The following is a 17,454-nucleotide window of genomic DNA, read 5'->3' as shown; positions in this document are numbered from 1 at the left end:
TATATATATATATATATATATATATATACCAGTATATATATTTTTCTCTTTTGGCCTGAAGGACTTTTATTTTAACTCAAAGTTAATGTCTCCTAAGCAACTCAAGGTAATTATTACAATTTCATGAAAATCAGTCGACACTGAGATACACTTTTAAAATATTGATGACCACATAATGACTTGATTGTAGTAAAAGTCATGGAAAAAAAAACTTGTTTACTAAAGATGAATCATTAAATTTGGTGTCACAATTCCTGGCACTACTTACACACCATACTGGTGGGAAAGATGTTCCTGAGACACAAAATGCTGAAATAAAAAACAAAGCTGTAAAAACATGATCAGGTTTTATATTATTTAAAATTACTAGGTAGTTTGGATGCATTCCTTTAATTCTTAGTTCCTAAGCCATGCATGCTTTGAATGATTTTATTTTTATTTTTGGCTTCCTTGTGACATTCTCTGTTACTGCATTCCTCTGACACAGCCTAGCCTTTAACTGGTTTCATCAGTGTTTGGATGTGAAGCTTCCTCTTCCTGTCCTGGATCAGTCTTTCCGTAGTGTGCTCTGTGTATACTGGATCCTGGCCTGCTCTGCGATTGTCTGGAAATGTGACATTGATGCACTAAACAGTTTGTGTCCTGAATGATTAGTGTCCTTGTTGCATTTGGTCACACAAGCCAACTCCACAGATCCTGTAGGGATGCGAAGGTGTGTGTTTCTGTGATGGACATGTTTGACCCTCAAGTAAAAAATACATTTATAGGTCGACTGGTGTAACAAAAGAGTCAACAAGGAATAAAAAGCAGGTGTTTTATGTGGTGGTAAAAAAGAGAATCATCAACATTTTAGAGTTGTTGTCTAAGTAAACCATGGGACAACAAAGCCTATATCCATTAACATTTAGTTATAGGTCTGCTCAGAGATCTTTTATCTACACTTTTTCACCTCCAGCTTAGAGGTTGAAGAATTCACCTGCTCCCTGTCGTTTCTTCTATCCTGTCTCGTAATCAGTGCCTTCCTCAGCTGATAAGTACTCCAGTTATTGATACCTCCACGCTCGCTGCACTGGGACTGCATCCAAGTAATGTGCTCCTCCTGTTCCAGGGTGACTTATCCTTGTCCGCTATTGGCTGAGCGTGCAGGAATGCAGCTCTTCCTACATATTCAAGTTCACCGGCAGATAAAATGTTACCAGGATTGGACTAAAAGCGCTTTACACTACAATCTGTCCCTCATTTACCCATTCATACAGCACTCTACTAGAGCTTTACAAAGACTACTGTATTTTTCGGACTATAAGGTGCACTTAAAATCCTTTAATTTTCTCATAAATCGACAGTGAGCTTTATAATCCGGTGTGCCTTATGTATTAATTCTGGTTGTGCTTACTGACCTCGAGCCAATTTTATGTGGTACATGGCGCTCAAAAATCTGTCAAAATGAACTTGTTTCGCTTAATGTGCCTTATAATCCAGTGTGCCTTATAGTATGAAAAATACGGTAATCTGTGCTTTATCACATTCATACACTGATGGGACACACATCAGAGGCAATGAGGGGTTCAGTGTCTTGCCCAGGGACACTTCAGCATTTGACTGCTGGTGGAATCGAACCCCCAACTCTTGCATTGGAGGACGACTGCTCTAGCCACTCAGCCACAGCCGCCCTGTGTAGCTCTAAATCTCATTTAAGTTTAAGTTTAGATCTGTACTTTGAATATTATTCATCTAAACCAATGTCTGGCTGAAAGTTACAGTATAATTTCAAGAAAAGTTGTTGTCGTGTAAAACAATGTCATTTGTAAAGATTAACAAATCATTTAAACTATATTTAATTTTTTTTTAAATAAAACCAAAGATAGAAATACATAATACAGCCCAGTACTTGCAAGGTATGTTCCTATTACTAACTGGGAACTCACCTGTATGTACATGGTACGTACTGTTTAGGTACAGAGTATGTACTTGGTACTATCTACCTTGTACTTATCAAGTAAGGATGAATCCTGGTTCCTGGTACGTACAGCAGACTTACCTTGTGATACTGGGTAATTACCAGGCTGTATTATGTATTGCTACCAAACAGAAAATATGCCACGTGAAAAAAGGAATTTGAATCTACTTTTTATTTGTCATTCATTAGAATGAAATTATTGCCTCATCACCTTAAGAAATATCTAAGGAGTTGGATGGTCATTGGCAGACATGCAACCATGGACTAAAACTCTGCTATCTATAGACCTCAAACTGCACAGGTTGATGTTTCACAGAGAGTTAACTTTTCTGCAACTACCTAAAACAAACAAAATATCCATTCAACACCTGCGTATACTCTGACTGGATTTACACATTGGTTTTGGTGTGTATTCGATGTTCTAGGGCTCCTCCCAAGACTGGAGCTTCAGAGCTGGAGGTCATCTCCCAGCAGGTGGAGGAGGACAACCAGTGTGTGGCTCCAGTCCAGCTTGTCGGCTTAGCCTATAGAGACCTGCCGTTAGCAGCTCTGGACATATCCCTCGCTGGATCCCAGCTCATCTCCAACCCAGATGAGGAGGACAACAGAGATGGGTAAGATTGGGAAATTTCACAGGTACCTCAGTTCATTTTTTTTTAGTTAGTTTGTTTAGAACAATTAAAGCTTTAAAGTCAGCTTTGACATTTTCATTCTGAAACAGAGGCTCAGTGCTCGGTGTATATAAAAGGTTTTAAACCACAAAAATCCCACTCTATTATTGTCTGTTATGTGAATATTTTTAAAAGCTAGAAACAAACTAGAAGTGTGATTATTAATGAACTCTTTCTATAATTCATTTGTAATTGTAAACCCAAAAAACTCCCACCTGAAATCAAATCACATAATGATTAATGTTCTGGCTATAGATATTGTATTTGAGATATTGTGTCTGATTTTTGTGTCAAAGGTCTGTTTTCCTAATTAAAGCAGAAATGTAATTACTATTTATAATCTACCCCATCAGTGAGAGGCTGGGCTGTCAGTCTCTCCATTGCTCATATTTGCTTGTTGTAATTACACCTGGTGTGTTGAATCATGCCTCTTTTCATACTGGAGTCTGCAAGATGAGGATATTTGGCAATAAATTAATTAGTGTCATCATGTTAAATGGGCATTGTCTCCACTCGTGTGTACTTTGTAGTTTAATGACACAGCAATTTCTCCTCCACACAGTTTGTGTTCGCACTGATGATAACTGGCAGAAAACAAAAGAGTGTTGTTAGCACTGTGCCTTTTCAGAAATATTACAGCCTTTTTTATTGCTTTGCCTTTTAGGTCTGCTTGTTGTTCTGTTATCACCATATAACCATGCTGCAGCCCCAGTGTTCTCAAGACAGGATATACCTCTCCCTGAGCATCCCTGAAGAACATGCTCATGGCTCTCACACTCAGGAATCGTGACTCACAATGCTTCTAGCACGTTGTGAAGTTGGCCTCCACGCAGAAAAAGTAGACAAACAGCATAAGCTTAATTAGAGCAGCCGGCATCTCGCCATTGAAGCCCCTGGTGCATCAGCTAACTGGCCTGTTTGGCCTGGATCAGGCTGATGGCTCTGTGGGATGGAGGGCAGGGACAGATGGGTCCTGTCCCAAACACCCTCTCTGACAGCCTCCCCATATTCACCTCACACTCAGGCTCACATAATGAATAGAAAACGTGCATTACTAGCAATGTCACAGCGAAGGGAAATATGTGACAGCATCCCAAAATTAACATCCCCCAGTGCGCCTTAATGTTAACGCCCTATGTCTCCTGAGACTTGGTGATGTACAGTACAACGGAAAAATCATGACCTCTCCTGGGATAATTCAATAAATCTGTAAAAACTGTATATATAGTCACTATAATAAAACGTGGTTTAGCATTAATTTTAATTAAGTTAATTACCACCTGAGTGGACGTAATCAGTGAACTGGTGGAAACGTGCAGTGTCTCACCCAGGTAAGCGTTGCAGTACGTCATGAACTCCTGATTTTCAGGTCACAGGCATTCCAGGACACATTCGTCATTACAGTTTCAGGCTCTTGTTTATCATTTAGCCAAACTACTGCTCCCTCCGTGACTCGGCTGTGTGACATCTGAGGAATGAAACAAAATGGGATGTGTTGCATGATTGAAATTGTTCAAAACTGCCAGTGTTGCATCATAGAGGATTTTTTTTTATTTTTTTTTATTGCAGAATGTCGATTTAGGTTTGCACTTTCAGTGTGACTGCGTACCATGCTGCTTTACTATCACAGCTATAGTTGCTCTCTGCTTCAATTTGGGAGGTGGCAAAAAAATGCCTATTTGTTTTTCTCACCTAAAACATTCTGCACTTGCTGTTTACCTCCTTTCTTTTCTTTTTTTAATATATGACTAGAACAGAAGCATAAACAAGTCTACCTATTGTTTTCTTTCCAGCTGGATCTGTTTTTTCTCTTTGACTTTGGATTGTTGACAGAATAGTTTTACACAGACAATGAAGTGGATCCCTTCTGTGTCATTTTTGACAAGGATTCTACATGAAAACATTTCTGTAAAGCGTTAGGGTTTTTTCCATTTGCCTGTGGGAGAACATTTTGAGAAAACACAACAATAATGCAGGTTAAGTTTTGCTAAACACCTACTGAACTTGCAGTTATGTATTAGAAGACGTATGTATCTTGTGAGTAAGATGAGCTGTTTTAAAGTATTATTAGATTTTTGTCTGACTTGAACTTGCTGGAAAGTCTGAGGTGAGGGTGTGTGGTGGAATTCAAAAGAGCTGACTGGTGGTGTGACTGGAACATAAAGTGTGCAGTTGGGAACCTAGAAATGTTGGGAGATTTGGGAACGAATGAGAATCAGTAACCCTACAAAGAGCAAGGTCATGGAGTTTGTAGAAATAAACTTTAATGATAAAAAATTAAATTTTACATTAAGTTTTCCAATGAATAGCCAAATACTTGTTTTATACATATACATACATACATAGACAGATGTATATATATATATATATATATATATATATATATATATATATAACGTTGTGGAACGTGCATCTGTACAGTAGAGAATTATTTGACTTTGCCAACACAAATACTTGTTTTGGACGTTTCTGTATCCCTCATATCACTGTAACAAATAGAAAGATAAATAAAAGCAAATCTCAGACTTATTTTTGGCTCCAGTTCCCTTCAGGTCAGCCTGCTGTCCTCGGCAGCAGCCACATATGCCACTGCTCTCCAGGGTCCAGACTTAGAGGTGTGAGATGACAGATGGTTCACATGGGTCAACCTGCCTCTTTGACTGGAGAGGAGAGAAGAGGAGGGCAACAAGAGGAGGGAGGGATGGAGCAGATGACCTCCATCAATAGTTTAGTTCAGAAAACTGGCAGCTGTAGGTCAAAACAAACTAATGCCACGCATGTAATCCAACCTTTCCTATTTATATTGTTCTACATGTTTGAGCAAAGGAAATTACTTTTTTTTTGTCACATTTCACACTATACATCCCAACAAGCACATCAGATCGAGGCCAAGAATGCTCAAGGTTAAAATAAGATGTAGCAATTTTTCAACATGGCAATGAAGGATGCTGCCAGAGTCTAAAATGACTCCTGGCAGGAGCAGTATTTCACAGAGGTTTAGAACCAGAGCCATGCCGCACCTGTTGTCAGTTCATCGGTGATGCGTTTTTTCCAGACACACAGAGTCTTCTCCATCAAATTAGCTCTCCTGCGTGGCACCGTTCACGCACAATAAATAACATTTGAGACCGATGCTTGTTAATGTTCACAGACGTGCAAAGTGTGAGATTGCCAATTTTTAGTCTGACAGCGGAGAAGATCAAGTGTCCTGTTGGAAAAAAAAAAAAAAAAACATTTATCAGAGACAGTACGTCTGCTGCTCTGGTTGTGGAGCCGCATCCCTCATCATTTGTTCAGTATCTGTAACATTTTTCTGGGATAGGTTGGTGTTGAGTTCCCTGAGATTTGCTGTATCCTGCTGTAAGATGCAAGGATTTAGGTTTTAATGCTTTACTGTGTTTAGCAACTGGTGAAGAGGTGTGCTTAATTAGGCAAGGCTGCCTAATTTCCTGAAATAAGATGAGAAATACCAGTCGCCACTTTGGATCTTTTGGGCATGTGCAATTCATCATCCTTTTTCATCTGTTTTTCCAATTTAGTGCAAGTGTCTGGTCATTTTCCAGATACAGATTATAGACACATGATTTACAGCACTGAGAAAGGAAACCTCCAAATTATTTAACTTAATATGTTTTTATTTCTATCTTAGCTGTTTCCATGCCTCTAACACAAACAACTCACAGATTACAGAGGAAATTAATTTAGTTTGGCAAATAACTTTATTTTCCAGTGTTCTGGGTGATTACATTCAACTAATACCTTTTTTGTGGTTTAAAAAAAAGAATATCTGAATGTGAATGAATAGGAGATAATGTATTTTAAGTGCAAGTGTGACTGGACAACCTGAACAAGATGAAGCGTTCCAACCTCTGCTGTTGAGAAGAGGCACAGCTGTGGTCCATTTTCTTCTGCCTGGGCCTGCTGAGTTCTGCAGATGGGTGTGAATTGGTTGAAGTTCATTCTCAAGGCATCGTGGGGCTTTATAGTTATCAGAACAGAGGGAGAGAAACTGAGAGTAGACAGAAAACCTGAGTCAAGAACTATCATTGTAAAATGTTGCAGACTTACCTCCTGCATGTTTAAACTGTTCAATTAAAAAGTCTTCCTCGGATTTCATGTTTCACAAAATATGATGCACCTAGATGGAAGAGAGGCTCTGAAAATAATCATTAATGGGAACATACATATTTATGATGATTCTAAATTGTTTCAAGGCATGTGGGTGCTTTTTAGAGAAGTTGTATTGATATCCATCCATTTTCTTCCGCTTATTCTGGGTTGGGTCGCATGGGTAGCAGCCTAAGTAGGGAGGCCCAGACTTCCCTCTCCCCAGCCACTTGGTCCATCTCCTCCTGGGGAATCCCAAGGCATTCCCAGGCCAGTCGAGAAACATAGTCCCTCCAGCGTGTCCTGGGTCTTCCTCTGGGTCTCCTCCCGGTGGGACGTGTCCGGAACACCTCACCAGGGAGGCGTCCAGGAGGCATCCTAACCAGATGCCCGAGCCACCTCAACTGGCTCCTCTCGACGTGGAGAAGCAGCGGCTCTACTCTGAGTCCCTCCTGGATGATCGAGCTTCTCACCCTATCTCTAAGGGAGAGCCCAGACACCCTGCGGAGAAAATTAATTTTGGCCACTTGTATCCGAGATCTCGTTCTTTCGGTCACAACCCAAAGCTCATGACCATAGATGAGGGTGGGAACGTAGATCAATCGGTAAATTGAGAGCTTTGCCTTTTGACTCAGCTCTCTCTTCACCACGACAGACCTGTACAGCGCCCGCTTCACTGCAGACGCTGCACCTATCTGCCTATCGATCTCACGTTCCATTTTTCCCTCATTCGTGAACAAGACCCCAAGATACTTGAACTCCTCCACTTGGGGCAGGACCTCCTCCCTGACCCCGAGAGGGCACTCTACCCTTTTCTGTCTCAAGACGATGGCCTCGGATTTGGAGGAACTGATCCTCATCTTGGCCGTGTTGCACTCGGCTGCGAACCGCTCCAGCGAAAGCTGTAGATCACGATCTGACGAAGCCATTAGGACCACATCATCTGCAAAAAGCAGAGGCGCAATCCTAAGGCCACCAAAACAGATCCCCTCAACACCTTGGCTGCGCCTAGAAATTCTGTCCATAAAAGTTATGAACAGAATCGGTGACAAAGGGCAACCTTGGCGGAGTCCAACTCTCATCGGGAACAAGCCCGACTTACTGCCGGCAATGCGGACCAAGCTCTGACACCGGTCGTACAGGGACCTAACAGCCCGTATCAAAGGGCCCGGTACCCCATACTCCCAGAGTACCCCCCACAGTGTTCCCCGAGGGACGCGGTCCAACGCCTTCTCCAAGTCCACAAAGCACATGTAGACCGGTTGGGCAAACTCCCACGCACCCTCCAGGACCCTGCTGAGAGTGTAGAGCTGGTCCAGTGTTCCATGACCAGGTCGAAAACAGCACTACTCCTCCTGAATCCGAGGTTCGACTATTCGACAAATCCTCCTCTCCAGAACCCCCGAATAGCCCTTACCAGGGAGGCTTAAGAGCGTGATCCCCCTGTAGTTGGAACACACTCTATGGTCCCCCTTTTTGAATAGGGGGACCACTACCCCGGTCTGCCAATCCAGGGGAACTTCCCCCGATGTCCACGTAATATTGCAGTGTCGCGTAAGCCAACACAACCCTACAACATCCAGAGCCTTAAGGAACTCCGGGCAAATCTCATCCACCCCTAGGGCCCTGCTGCCGAGGAGCTTTTTAACCACCTCGTGACCTCAGCACCAGTGATTGGAGGGCCCGACCCAGAGTCCCCAGGCTCCACTTCCTCAGTGGAAGACGTGCCGGTGGGATTGAGGAGGTCTTCAAAGTATTCTGCCCACCGACCCACGACATCCCGAGTTGAGGTCAGCAGCGCACCACTCCCACTATAAACAGTGTTGGTGGCGTACCGCTTTCCTCCCCTAAAACGCCAGATGGTGGACCAGAGTCACCTCGAAGCCATGCGGAAGTCATTCTCCATGGCCTCTCCAAACTCCTCCCATGCCCGAGTTTTTGCCTCAGCGACCACCTGAGCCACATGGCACTTGGACTGCTGGTACCCATCAGCTGCTTCCGGGGTCCCACAGGCCAAAAAGGCCTGATAGGACTCCTTCTTTAGCCTGACAGCATCCCTCACCAACGGTGTCCACCACCGGGTTCGAGGATTGCCATCGCGACAGGCACCGACAACCTTGCGGCCGCAGCTCCGGTAAGCCACCTCGACAATAAAGGCACGGAACATGGCCCACTCGGACTCAATGTCCCCCACCTCCCTCGGAACATGTTCGAAGTTCTCCCGGAGGTGGGAGTTAAAACTCCGTCTCACAGGAGACTCTGCCAGACGTTCTCAGCAAACCCTCACAACACGTTTGGGTCTGCCAGGTCTGACTGGCATCCTCCCCCACCATCGGAGCCAACTCACCACCAGGTAGTGATCAGTGGACAGCTCCGCCCCTCTCTTCGCCTGAGTGTCCAAGACATGTGGCCGCAGATCAGATGAGACAACGACAAAGTCGATCATCGAACTGTAGCCTAGGGTGTCCTGGTGCCAAGAGCATTCTATTGATATATATATATATATATATATATATATATATATATATATATTGATAGATATATGTATATATTTATTGATTTGTATTATTTGTTAAAACCTGAGAGGGTTTGAACATTGAAATCCTGCTAAATCCTGCTAATGATAAATCTAATAGGTTATTACTGGTAATATGTAGTTGAAAATGTACTTTGAATGAGTCATAACCTGAAATTCAGGGTTTCTTGTTGACTTCAAGTGCTTGCAGATGCTTTAGTTTAAATGCATTTTGCCTAAATATATTTTGCTAATGTTTTGCAAATGTGCCAAGATTCAAAACTAACTACTGTGCAGTACTTTGGGTCCTGCATGACCTGTGGAGGAAATAATCAGAACTTTAATGGGTTAAAAGATACCAGTAAATAAATTAAAAAATATTTTAATATATGTACAATTCCTGCAGCTACTGTCCTATTTAAATAAATGTGTTTTTGTATAATATATTATATGATACTGTTTCATTAGTAAATCTAATCATTGGTGCCTTTAAAAAAATATCATAAAAATAACTAAAGCTGTCAAATACAGGTGCCGGTCATAAAATTAGAATATCATGAAAAAGTTGATTTATTTCAGTAATTCCATTCCAAAAGTGAAACTTGTATATTATGTTCATTCATTACACACAGACTGATAAATTTCTAAAGTTTTTTTTCTTTTAATGCTGATGATTTTAACTGACAACTAATGAAAACCCCAAATTCAGTATCTCAGAAAATTAGAATATTGTGCAAAGGTTCAATATTGAAGACACCTGGTGCCACACTCTAATCAGCTAATTAACTCAAAAACACCTGCAAAGGTCTTTAAATGGTCTCTCAGTCTCGTTCTGTAGGCTACACAATCATTGGGAAAACTGCTGACTTGACAGTTGTCCAAAAGATGACCATGGACACCTTACACAAGGAGGGCAAGACACAAAAGGTAATTACTAAATAGTCTGGCTGTTCACAGAGCTCTATGTCCAAGCACATTAATAGAGAGGCGAAGGGAAGGAAAATATGTGGTAGAGAGAAGTGCACAAACAATAGGGGTAACCACACCCTGGGGGAGATTGTGAAACAAAACCTACTCTAAAATGTGGGGGAGATTCACAAAAAGTGGACTGCAGCTGAAGTTAGTGCTTCAAGAACCACCATGCACAGATGTATGCAAGACATGGGTTTCAGCAGTTTCCTTGTGTCAAGCCACTCTTGAACAAGAGACAGCATCAGAAGCGTCTCGCCTGGGGATGCTGCTGAGTGGTCCAAAGTTATGTTCTCTGATGAAAATAAAATTTGCATTTCCTTTGGAAATCAAGGTCCCAGAGTCTGGAGGAAGAGAGGAGAGGCACAGAATCCACATTGCCAGTGTCAAGTTTCCAGTCAGTGATGGTTTGCGGTGCCATGTCATCTGCTGGTGTTGGTCCACTGTGTTTTCTGAGGTCCAAGGTCAACGCAGCAGGAAGTTTTAGAGCACTTCACGCTTCCTGCTGCTGACCAACTTTATGGAGATGCAGGGTTTTTTTTCCTACAGGACTTGACACGTGCACACAGTGCCAAAGCTACCAGTATCTGGTTTAAGGACCATGGTATCCCTGTTCTTAATTGGCCAGCAAACTCGCCTGACCTTAACCCCATAGAAAATCTATGGAGTATTGTGAAGAGGAAGATGTGATACACCAGACTCAACAATTCAGAAGAGCTCAAGGCCACTATCAGAGCAAACCGAGCTCTCATAACACCTGAGCAGTGCCACAGACTGATCGACTCCATGTCACGCCACATTCCTGCAGTAATCCAGACAAAAGGAGCCCCAAGTATTGAGTGCTGTACATGCTCATACTTTTCTTGTTCATACTTTTCAGTTGGCCAACATTTCTAAAAATCTTTTTTTTTATTGGTCTTAAGTAATATTCTAATTTTCTGAGATACTGAATTGGGGGTTTCAGCTGTCAGTTATAATCATCAACATTAAAAGACAACATTTGAAATATATCAATCTGTGTGTAATGAATGAATATAATATACAAGTTTCACATTCTGAATGGAATTACTAAAATAAATCAACTTTTTCATGATGGTCTAATTTTATGACCAGCACCTGTAAACGTGATAGGGAGTATATTCAATAGTTCTTCCTGGAATGCAGTAAAATGGCAAGAAAAAATTTGCGTAAAAATCATTAAAATTGTTTATTTGAAAACATTAATGAAGCAAACAGTTAATGCTTATCTTCACTGTTTTAGATTTGTAGCACAGTCATGGATGTTTTCAAGGCAGCATGTCTCAAGGCTGTATCACAAATTATTATTATTATTTCTGTTGTGAAAGTACAATTAAGACAATTCAGTTACTGGAAGTGTTGGAGCACCAGTGAGAGTCATGATTTGTTTTTTTTCTTTGGCAAACATTTTTAAGGAAGAAAGTAATGTGTGCAGTTTGTTATGATCAATGCATCAGAAAAGTCTGGATTGTTAGTTGTCTCAAAAAATGTTTGATGAGATTTTTATTCTTCTTTCCTGCTCCATCTTCTGACCCAAAAACACTCATGCAAACAGGTCATCACCTCTCTGACTCTTTTTTACTCACCTAATGAGTTTATCTTATGTTTTGTCATACAGGAGACAATATGACGAAAGAGGTAATGATAGGATTCCAATCACACTACAGGGATGGAGCCATACTGTCTTGTCTGCGCAGACGCAGATGTGGCCGCACTGGGAAAAACAGCCATTTTCTCCTAAACCAGTCATCCTGCATAATGTCCATTTTGTGTTGCCATTCTGCGTCCAGCATCATTTACAGCAAGCCATCACTTCCATTGATCAGTTTCATGATCTAATCACCTCACTCTGCTTTGCTGCCAGATGTACTTTGATCTTCCCTCAGTGTGTTACCGCTGCATGCTCTGACCGCTTGGAGTTTGTGTGACCTCGTGCACACCACACACTAAGCTGCATATTTCATTTTATTCACTCACGGTGTCCTTTAAACCTCTGTGCACATGAGCAGCCTCTGAGGTATCGCCCGTTTTGACGTGACCCTGTTTTCACCCTGAGCTGCAGATTTTTTCTGCTGCTCTTTCTTCAGCCGGCTCCACCGCAGAAGCAACCTCACTTTGTCATAAATACTTTGGGTCTTTAGTGTTTGAGGTTTAAAGAGATTTGCCTAAAATTAAGTTCCTGAGCATGGAGTAATCCATCACTGCCATTTACTCTGCCTCCAGCGAGGAGTTTCCTTACACGTTTATTAAATTAATACATTTTCTGCCAGGCTTGCGGGGAAAGGTCTGAATGAATTATGATTTCACACAGTATGAGTTAAATCATGCTTTTCAACCCTGCAGCTAAACTGTGTGTCTGTTATGCTGCTCTCTTCATCTTTTAACTGCTCGTCCACAAACACCCTGTGACTGTGTTGCTTTTCCTTCCTTGGTTTCCCTCCTGGCAGATAGGGGAGTTGGACATTGTTTTACTGGGGCAGATTCAAGTAGGAAAGGGCTTTTGTAGTATTTGCTAATGAAATTATTACCCTTCACCTCATTGTTGTCACCTCTGGCTCCTCAAATGCTGGCTGCACAGAGTGGATTGTTAGAGTAGGCTGAGTCCGCTGGATGCAAGTGTTTAAAGTGTTGCCAACTTTCAACATCTCTGCTGACCTTCAGCAAGGATGGATAGGTTTAGACATGTTAACAGCAAACAGACTCCAAAGGACCCTCCCATTTTTTACGACCTAAAGACTTGATTACAGTACAACTTTCAAAAAGATTTTAAACACTAAGTGAAATGAAAATAACAGAAAAACCATTTCTTCATGAAATTTTACAATGACAACACAGAACAATACATCTGAGAAATGTGGTATATTTTCTGGCTCACTTTTTATTAGACCTTTATTTATACAGGTTAGTTCCCATTGAGCCTCGAAGACTCATTTACAAGAGAGACCTGTTATATACAACATACAGGCAGATGAGAAAAAGAGAACACAAGGATGGAGGAAACCAAAAAATAAAATCATGTCTCACACCATTTCCTGGCTGGGAAACAGTATAAAAGATGCAAAAAAATATCTTGCAACGTAAAGCTGCAACATACAATGACATCATAATACATTAATGCATAGAGGTTGACAAAGTTATCCATAGACGCTCCAGAAAGTTCCAAAGTTCTGATAAGATGGTACAGTGTCTATCAACATCATGGTTTTGATAAGGCCACAGATGTCCTTGGGAGGAGAGGGGGCAAACAGAAGTTTCTAGTTTACATATCTTCCAGGAGAAATTTGAGTTAAGTCGGCCTGTCCAAGGCCAGTGGGTAGGTCAAATTCAGATAAACAACAATTGTTTGGGCCGTCAGACTGTTTTCTGTCTGCCTGCAAGTTCTGCTGGTACACTCAGTGGTGAATCCAAACAGCCAGATTAGTGGACATTCCACCCAGTCCGTGCTCGATTTAGCATTCTCCAAGATTGAATCCTTCATGCTGGCGAGTTCCAGGAGCCGCAAGGCCTACGATTCTCAGAATCACGTCCAGCTTGCGGTTGAGCTCGGTAAGCATATGAGTCTGAGCGCTTGAGGCACAGATTAATCCTTCACATAAGACCGGCAGCGTTACCATGGCCGAAACTGAAACTGCTGCCGATGTCTTCCTAATTTGTCAATATCCAAGGTATCTGCCGATTCCAAAAACAGAAACCCTTTTATCATAAATCCAATCATGTACACATCTTCTACTTCCTCCATGGACAGAACAGATAGGCACACTGTCTTCCACTCACTCCAGGGATTAATGACATACCCAGCTGTGTGGGTCCATTCAGGGCATGAGGGCTCTCCAGCACCCTGTCGTCTGGTGGAAAAATATTATCAGTTGCGTTGAGGGACCAGCTGACCAAATCCATCACAATTTTTGATTCAGAAGATGTATAACAAGAAGCTCTGAGGTTGACAGGACAAGAGAGCAATAAAAGCAGGAGGGAGGGAAGACTGAAGCGACCGTCTTCGTCGAAGGTGAAAGGAAGAATGATGCTTAAATAGAATTTAATAGCAGTTCTTTCGAGACATTTTTCTTCAGCAAATGTTTTTATTTGATGACAGTTCTGCACTGTGGGCAAGTCAGTTTAGCGCCTTCTTTAATTACATAACTGTAGCCATATGCTGCTGCTGAATGTGCAGAATGTGTCCTGATGCTACATGTTCAATAATAATTGATGGTTAATAATAATTAATGATAATCAATAGTAATAATAGTTGGATTGCCTCCTTTTACTTTAGCATCACCCATAATTACAAAATATCATTTATTAATTAAGACTTGCTGCGTTTTCTACATTACCATATTTTAAATTTAATCCCAGCAAAGAAAGTAACATTTAGATCTGGTTTAATTGTTTCACTTTTTGTTGTAGTTTCAGTGACAACAGTTATTTTTTTGTTGCTGTTTAGAGCCCATTCAGCAACATAATTATATTTATTTTGAAAGCAGTGACGCATGAGGGATGCAAACCATTCTGTAGTAATTTTAGACATACTACTTGTGTACAGATATTTCTCAAAATATTCGGTTCAAATCCCGGGCGGGGACTTTCTGGGTAGAGTTTGCATGTTCTCTCCTTGCATGTGTGGGTTTTCTCCGGGTACTCTAAAATTCTTCCTTCTCCATGTCCTCCTCCTTCCTCTCTGGTTCTCCTTCAGAACAACCCCAGTCCTTCTCAACTGGCTTCTTGCTGCTTCCTCTCTCAGGATTTGCCTTTTTCTTTCCATGGAGCTGAATAACCGATGGGGGGTGGGGGGGTTTGTCCTCCGACAAACAGGCATTGCTTTTAGCTTTCATCCTGAGGTCGGGGGTTGTGGGATGAAAGCAGTTAGCAGATACTTTCTAAAGGCCATACTGACATTTTTCTGCAACTTGGACTTAAAGAGAACACAACAAATAAATTTACTTTGACAAGGAAAAAGCATGCAAACAGAAAAATATACCAAGAATAAAAGAGTGTAGCTTTCCTTAAATGACATTTCCGATTCCTCACTGATTCATCAAGAGGGGTTTTATTTGGCACATGGATTGTGCAATTCATATTTATATACAAAATAAAAAACCTAACATTCCTTGAAGGAATGTATACTGATCTCTTTGTCACATGGCAAAGTGAAGAGGGGATCACCTCCCAAAGATGACTTGGGAACAATAAGGGAAACATGAATTCATCGAAAGTTTCAGAAAAAGCAAAAAATAATAACGTTCATGCGTAAATTTATAAAAGAAAAAGTGAAATATATAATAATAATAATAATAATAATAAAGTGCTATGTGTTGTCTTCATTGTATGTTCCCATACAAAGACGATATTGGCTCTCTGCACTTAACCCATCGCACCTGGGATACACCCAGGTGGAGCAGTAAATTTAAGTATTTGATCAAGAAGATTATCTCACCATTGTTATTTATCTATGTTCAGTTTAAGAGGGTGACTAATCCAAGCACTTGATAAACATTCCTTGTTTTTCAAGTTTCAACTTGAAAAATATCTATTTGAATTAGAATTGTTGTTTAAAATTAGCAGTAAAGAGTCACCCTCTTTCTAGTCTTCATTCTCCAGTATTACATATACTGTACTACAGTATTAAAGTGAGAACCCACGTTATCTTTGTGGCCACCCTTTCACCGCCCGCCGCCTGTCTGTCTCCCCTGAACTCAGGTCCAACTGGCTGAAGCCGTGCTGCGGGCGACGGGCGGCGCTCTGGCAGGTCTGCCTGCTGTCGGCGGGCTTCAACTGTTTCCTGGTGGCCTCCGTCATCCTTGTGGTGGTGCTGCTGATCGTGGAGCTGCTCGTAGACACCAAGCTGTTGCAGTGTGAGTGATGGAAACAAGAAAACGAGACTAAGATTCTTTGAGGTGGAGAATGCTTTGAGGTTTTAGGAATGTAAACTTGATGAAGCGGTCTACTAAATGTTCTTGGAGAAGAAGAAAAGTTCGGCACAGAATATTTTGTTTAAAGTCACCGGGTCAAATCATAGATCTAACAGAAACATAGAGGAAGTTTATTATAGCTGTAGGAAGAGCAGATAAACAAATGAAAACAATTAGCAAGTTTTAGTTTTATTATAGCCGAGAGCGTTCGTTTATCATATTGTGCTTACGTTGAAGTATTGAGTACAAAGAGATGATAAGAAACTTTATGGTGCTTTAAAGAAAAACTTAGGACTAGTTTTCTCCACAAAGTTGTAATCATTAGATCACATGACACTTGACGTCAGCCTTCAGGCTCTGAGATCAGCGAAGTTTCTGAATTATGTTTCTATCACTCAGAAAACTTTAAAACTTCTCAAAAGTGTTTTTATACTCACTTAAGGTAAAGAGCTACAGTAAACCAAAATGATTAGTTGTGAAATGTTCCACTTAAAGTTTGTTTGTTTGGTTTTACACTTTTTATGCGTGTTCTTGTTCTATTCCTGACTTTGTTTTAATGTTTTCTTTATCAGGATTTCTCAGTTTTAACATTTAATCTAATGTCTTCATACTGGGGTCTAAAGGTTTTACAAAATCGTTGTCACCATTTGTGTTTCATGCAATGTTTTAGTTTATTTGGAAACAGGTTTGTGTTATAGTTTTTGATTGTTTAGTTGAGGTTGTTTGTTTTTGTGTGTTTGTCTTGGATTTGGGTTTAACCTTAAAGCTGATTAATTTTACACTTCATAGTGTCCTCAGTTCAGTTTTTTGTTCTTCTTGATTTTGTTAGAATATATCTTGATTCCCTTGAGGTTTGTCTTTGTTTAGATCTACCTCTAGGTTATTTAATGTTTTCCTTGCTTACCTTTTGTGTGTGTAGTACCTTTTCTTTTGTATTAGCAGTCATTCTTTCTCAGATGCTCGTGTTCTTCAGGTTTGTTTATTTTTAACCTCCATATTTTCTGTTCAAGCCTTCTTCCTGCTAACCTGCTTTTGGGCTCTCCTAACACACGAACATTTTAGAGATTTTAGATATCATATTTTTTTACGTTTCCTATCAGTAGATATAAAAGATAATCCTATTCTGTAGCAATGCCAACACAGTAACACAGAAAGTGTGTCTCTGATCAAATAATCTTGCATTTTTGTCCTCTATTGTGGAACGAAGAGGGGAATTGGAAACACACACACACACACACACACACACATATATATATATATATATATATATATATATATATATATATATATATATATATATATAGATATATA

General features: G+C 40.8%; 1 protein-coding gene across 1 annotated transcript in view; it reads left to right on the top strand.

The window, feature by feature from the left end:
- Positions 1-2,374: 2,374 nt before the first annotated feature.
- Positions 2,375-17,454, top strand: part of tmem266 (transmembrane protein 266) — a gene marked incomplete at its 5' end in the record, with an annotated part of 25,033 nt that continues 9,953 nt past the window's right edge. Inside the window, 2 exons of the mRNA XM_037682905.1 lie at positions 2,375-2,571; positions 15,932-16,086. Of these exons, the coding sequence (XP_037538833.1) occupies positions 2,375-2,571; positions 15,932-16,086 (352 nt within the window). The remainder of the gene's footprint in view (positions 2,572-15,931; positions 16,087-17,454) is intronic.

The sequence above is a fragment of the Nematolebias whitei genome, chromosome 10, assembly GCF_014905685.2.
Source record: "Nematolebias whitei isolate Nwh7 chromosome 10, NemWhi1, whole genome shotgun sequence".
Lineage (NCBI taxonomy): Eukaryota > Metazoa > Chordata > Actinopteri > Cyprinodontiformes > Rivulidae > Nematolebias > Nematolebias whitei.
The sequence above is the reverse complement of the archived record's forward strand: the minus strand, read 5'-3'. Positions and strand labels throughout refer to the sequence as shown.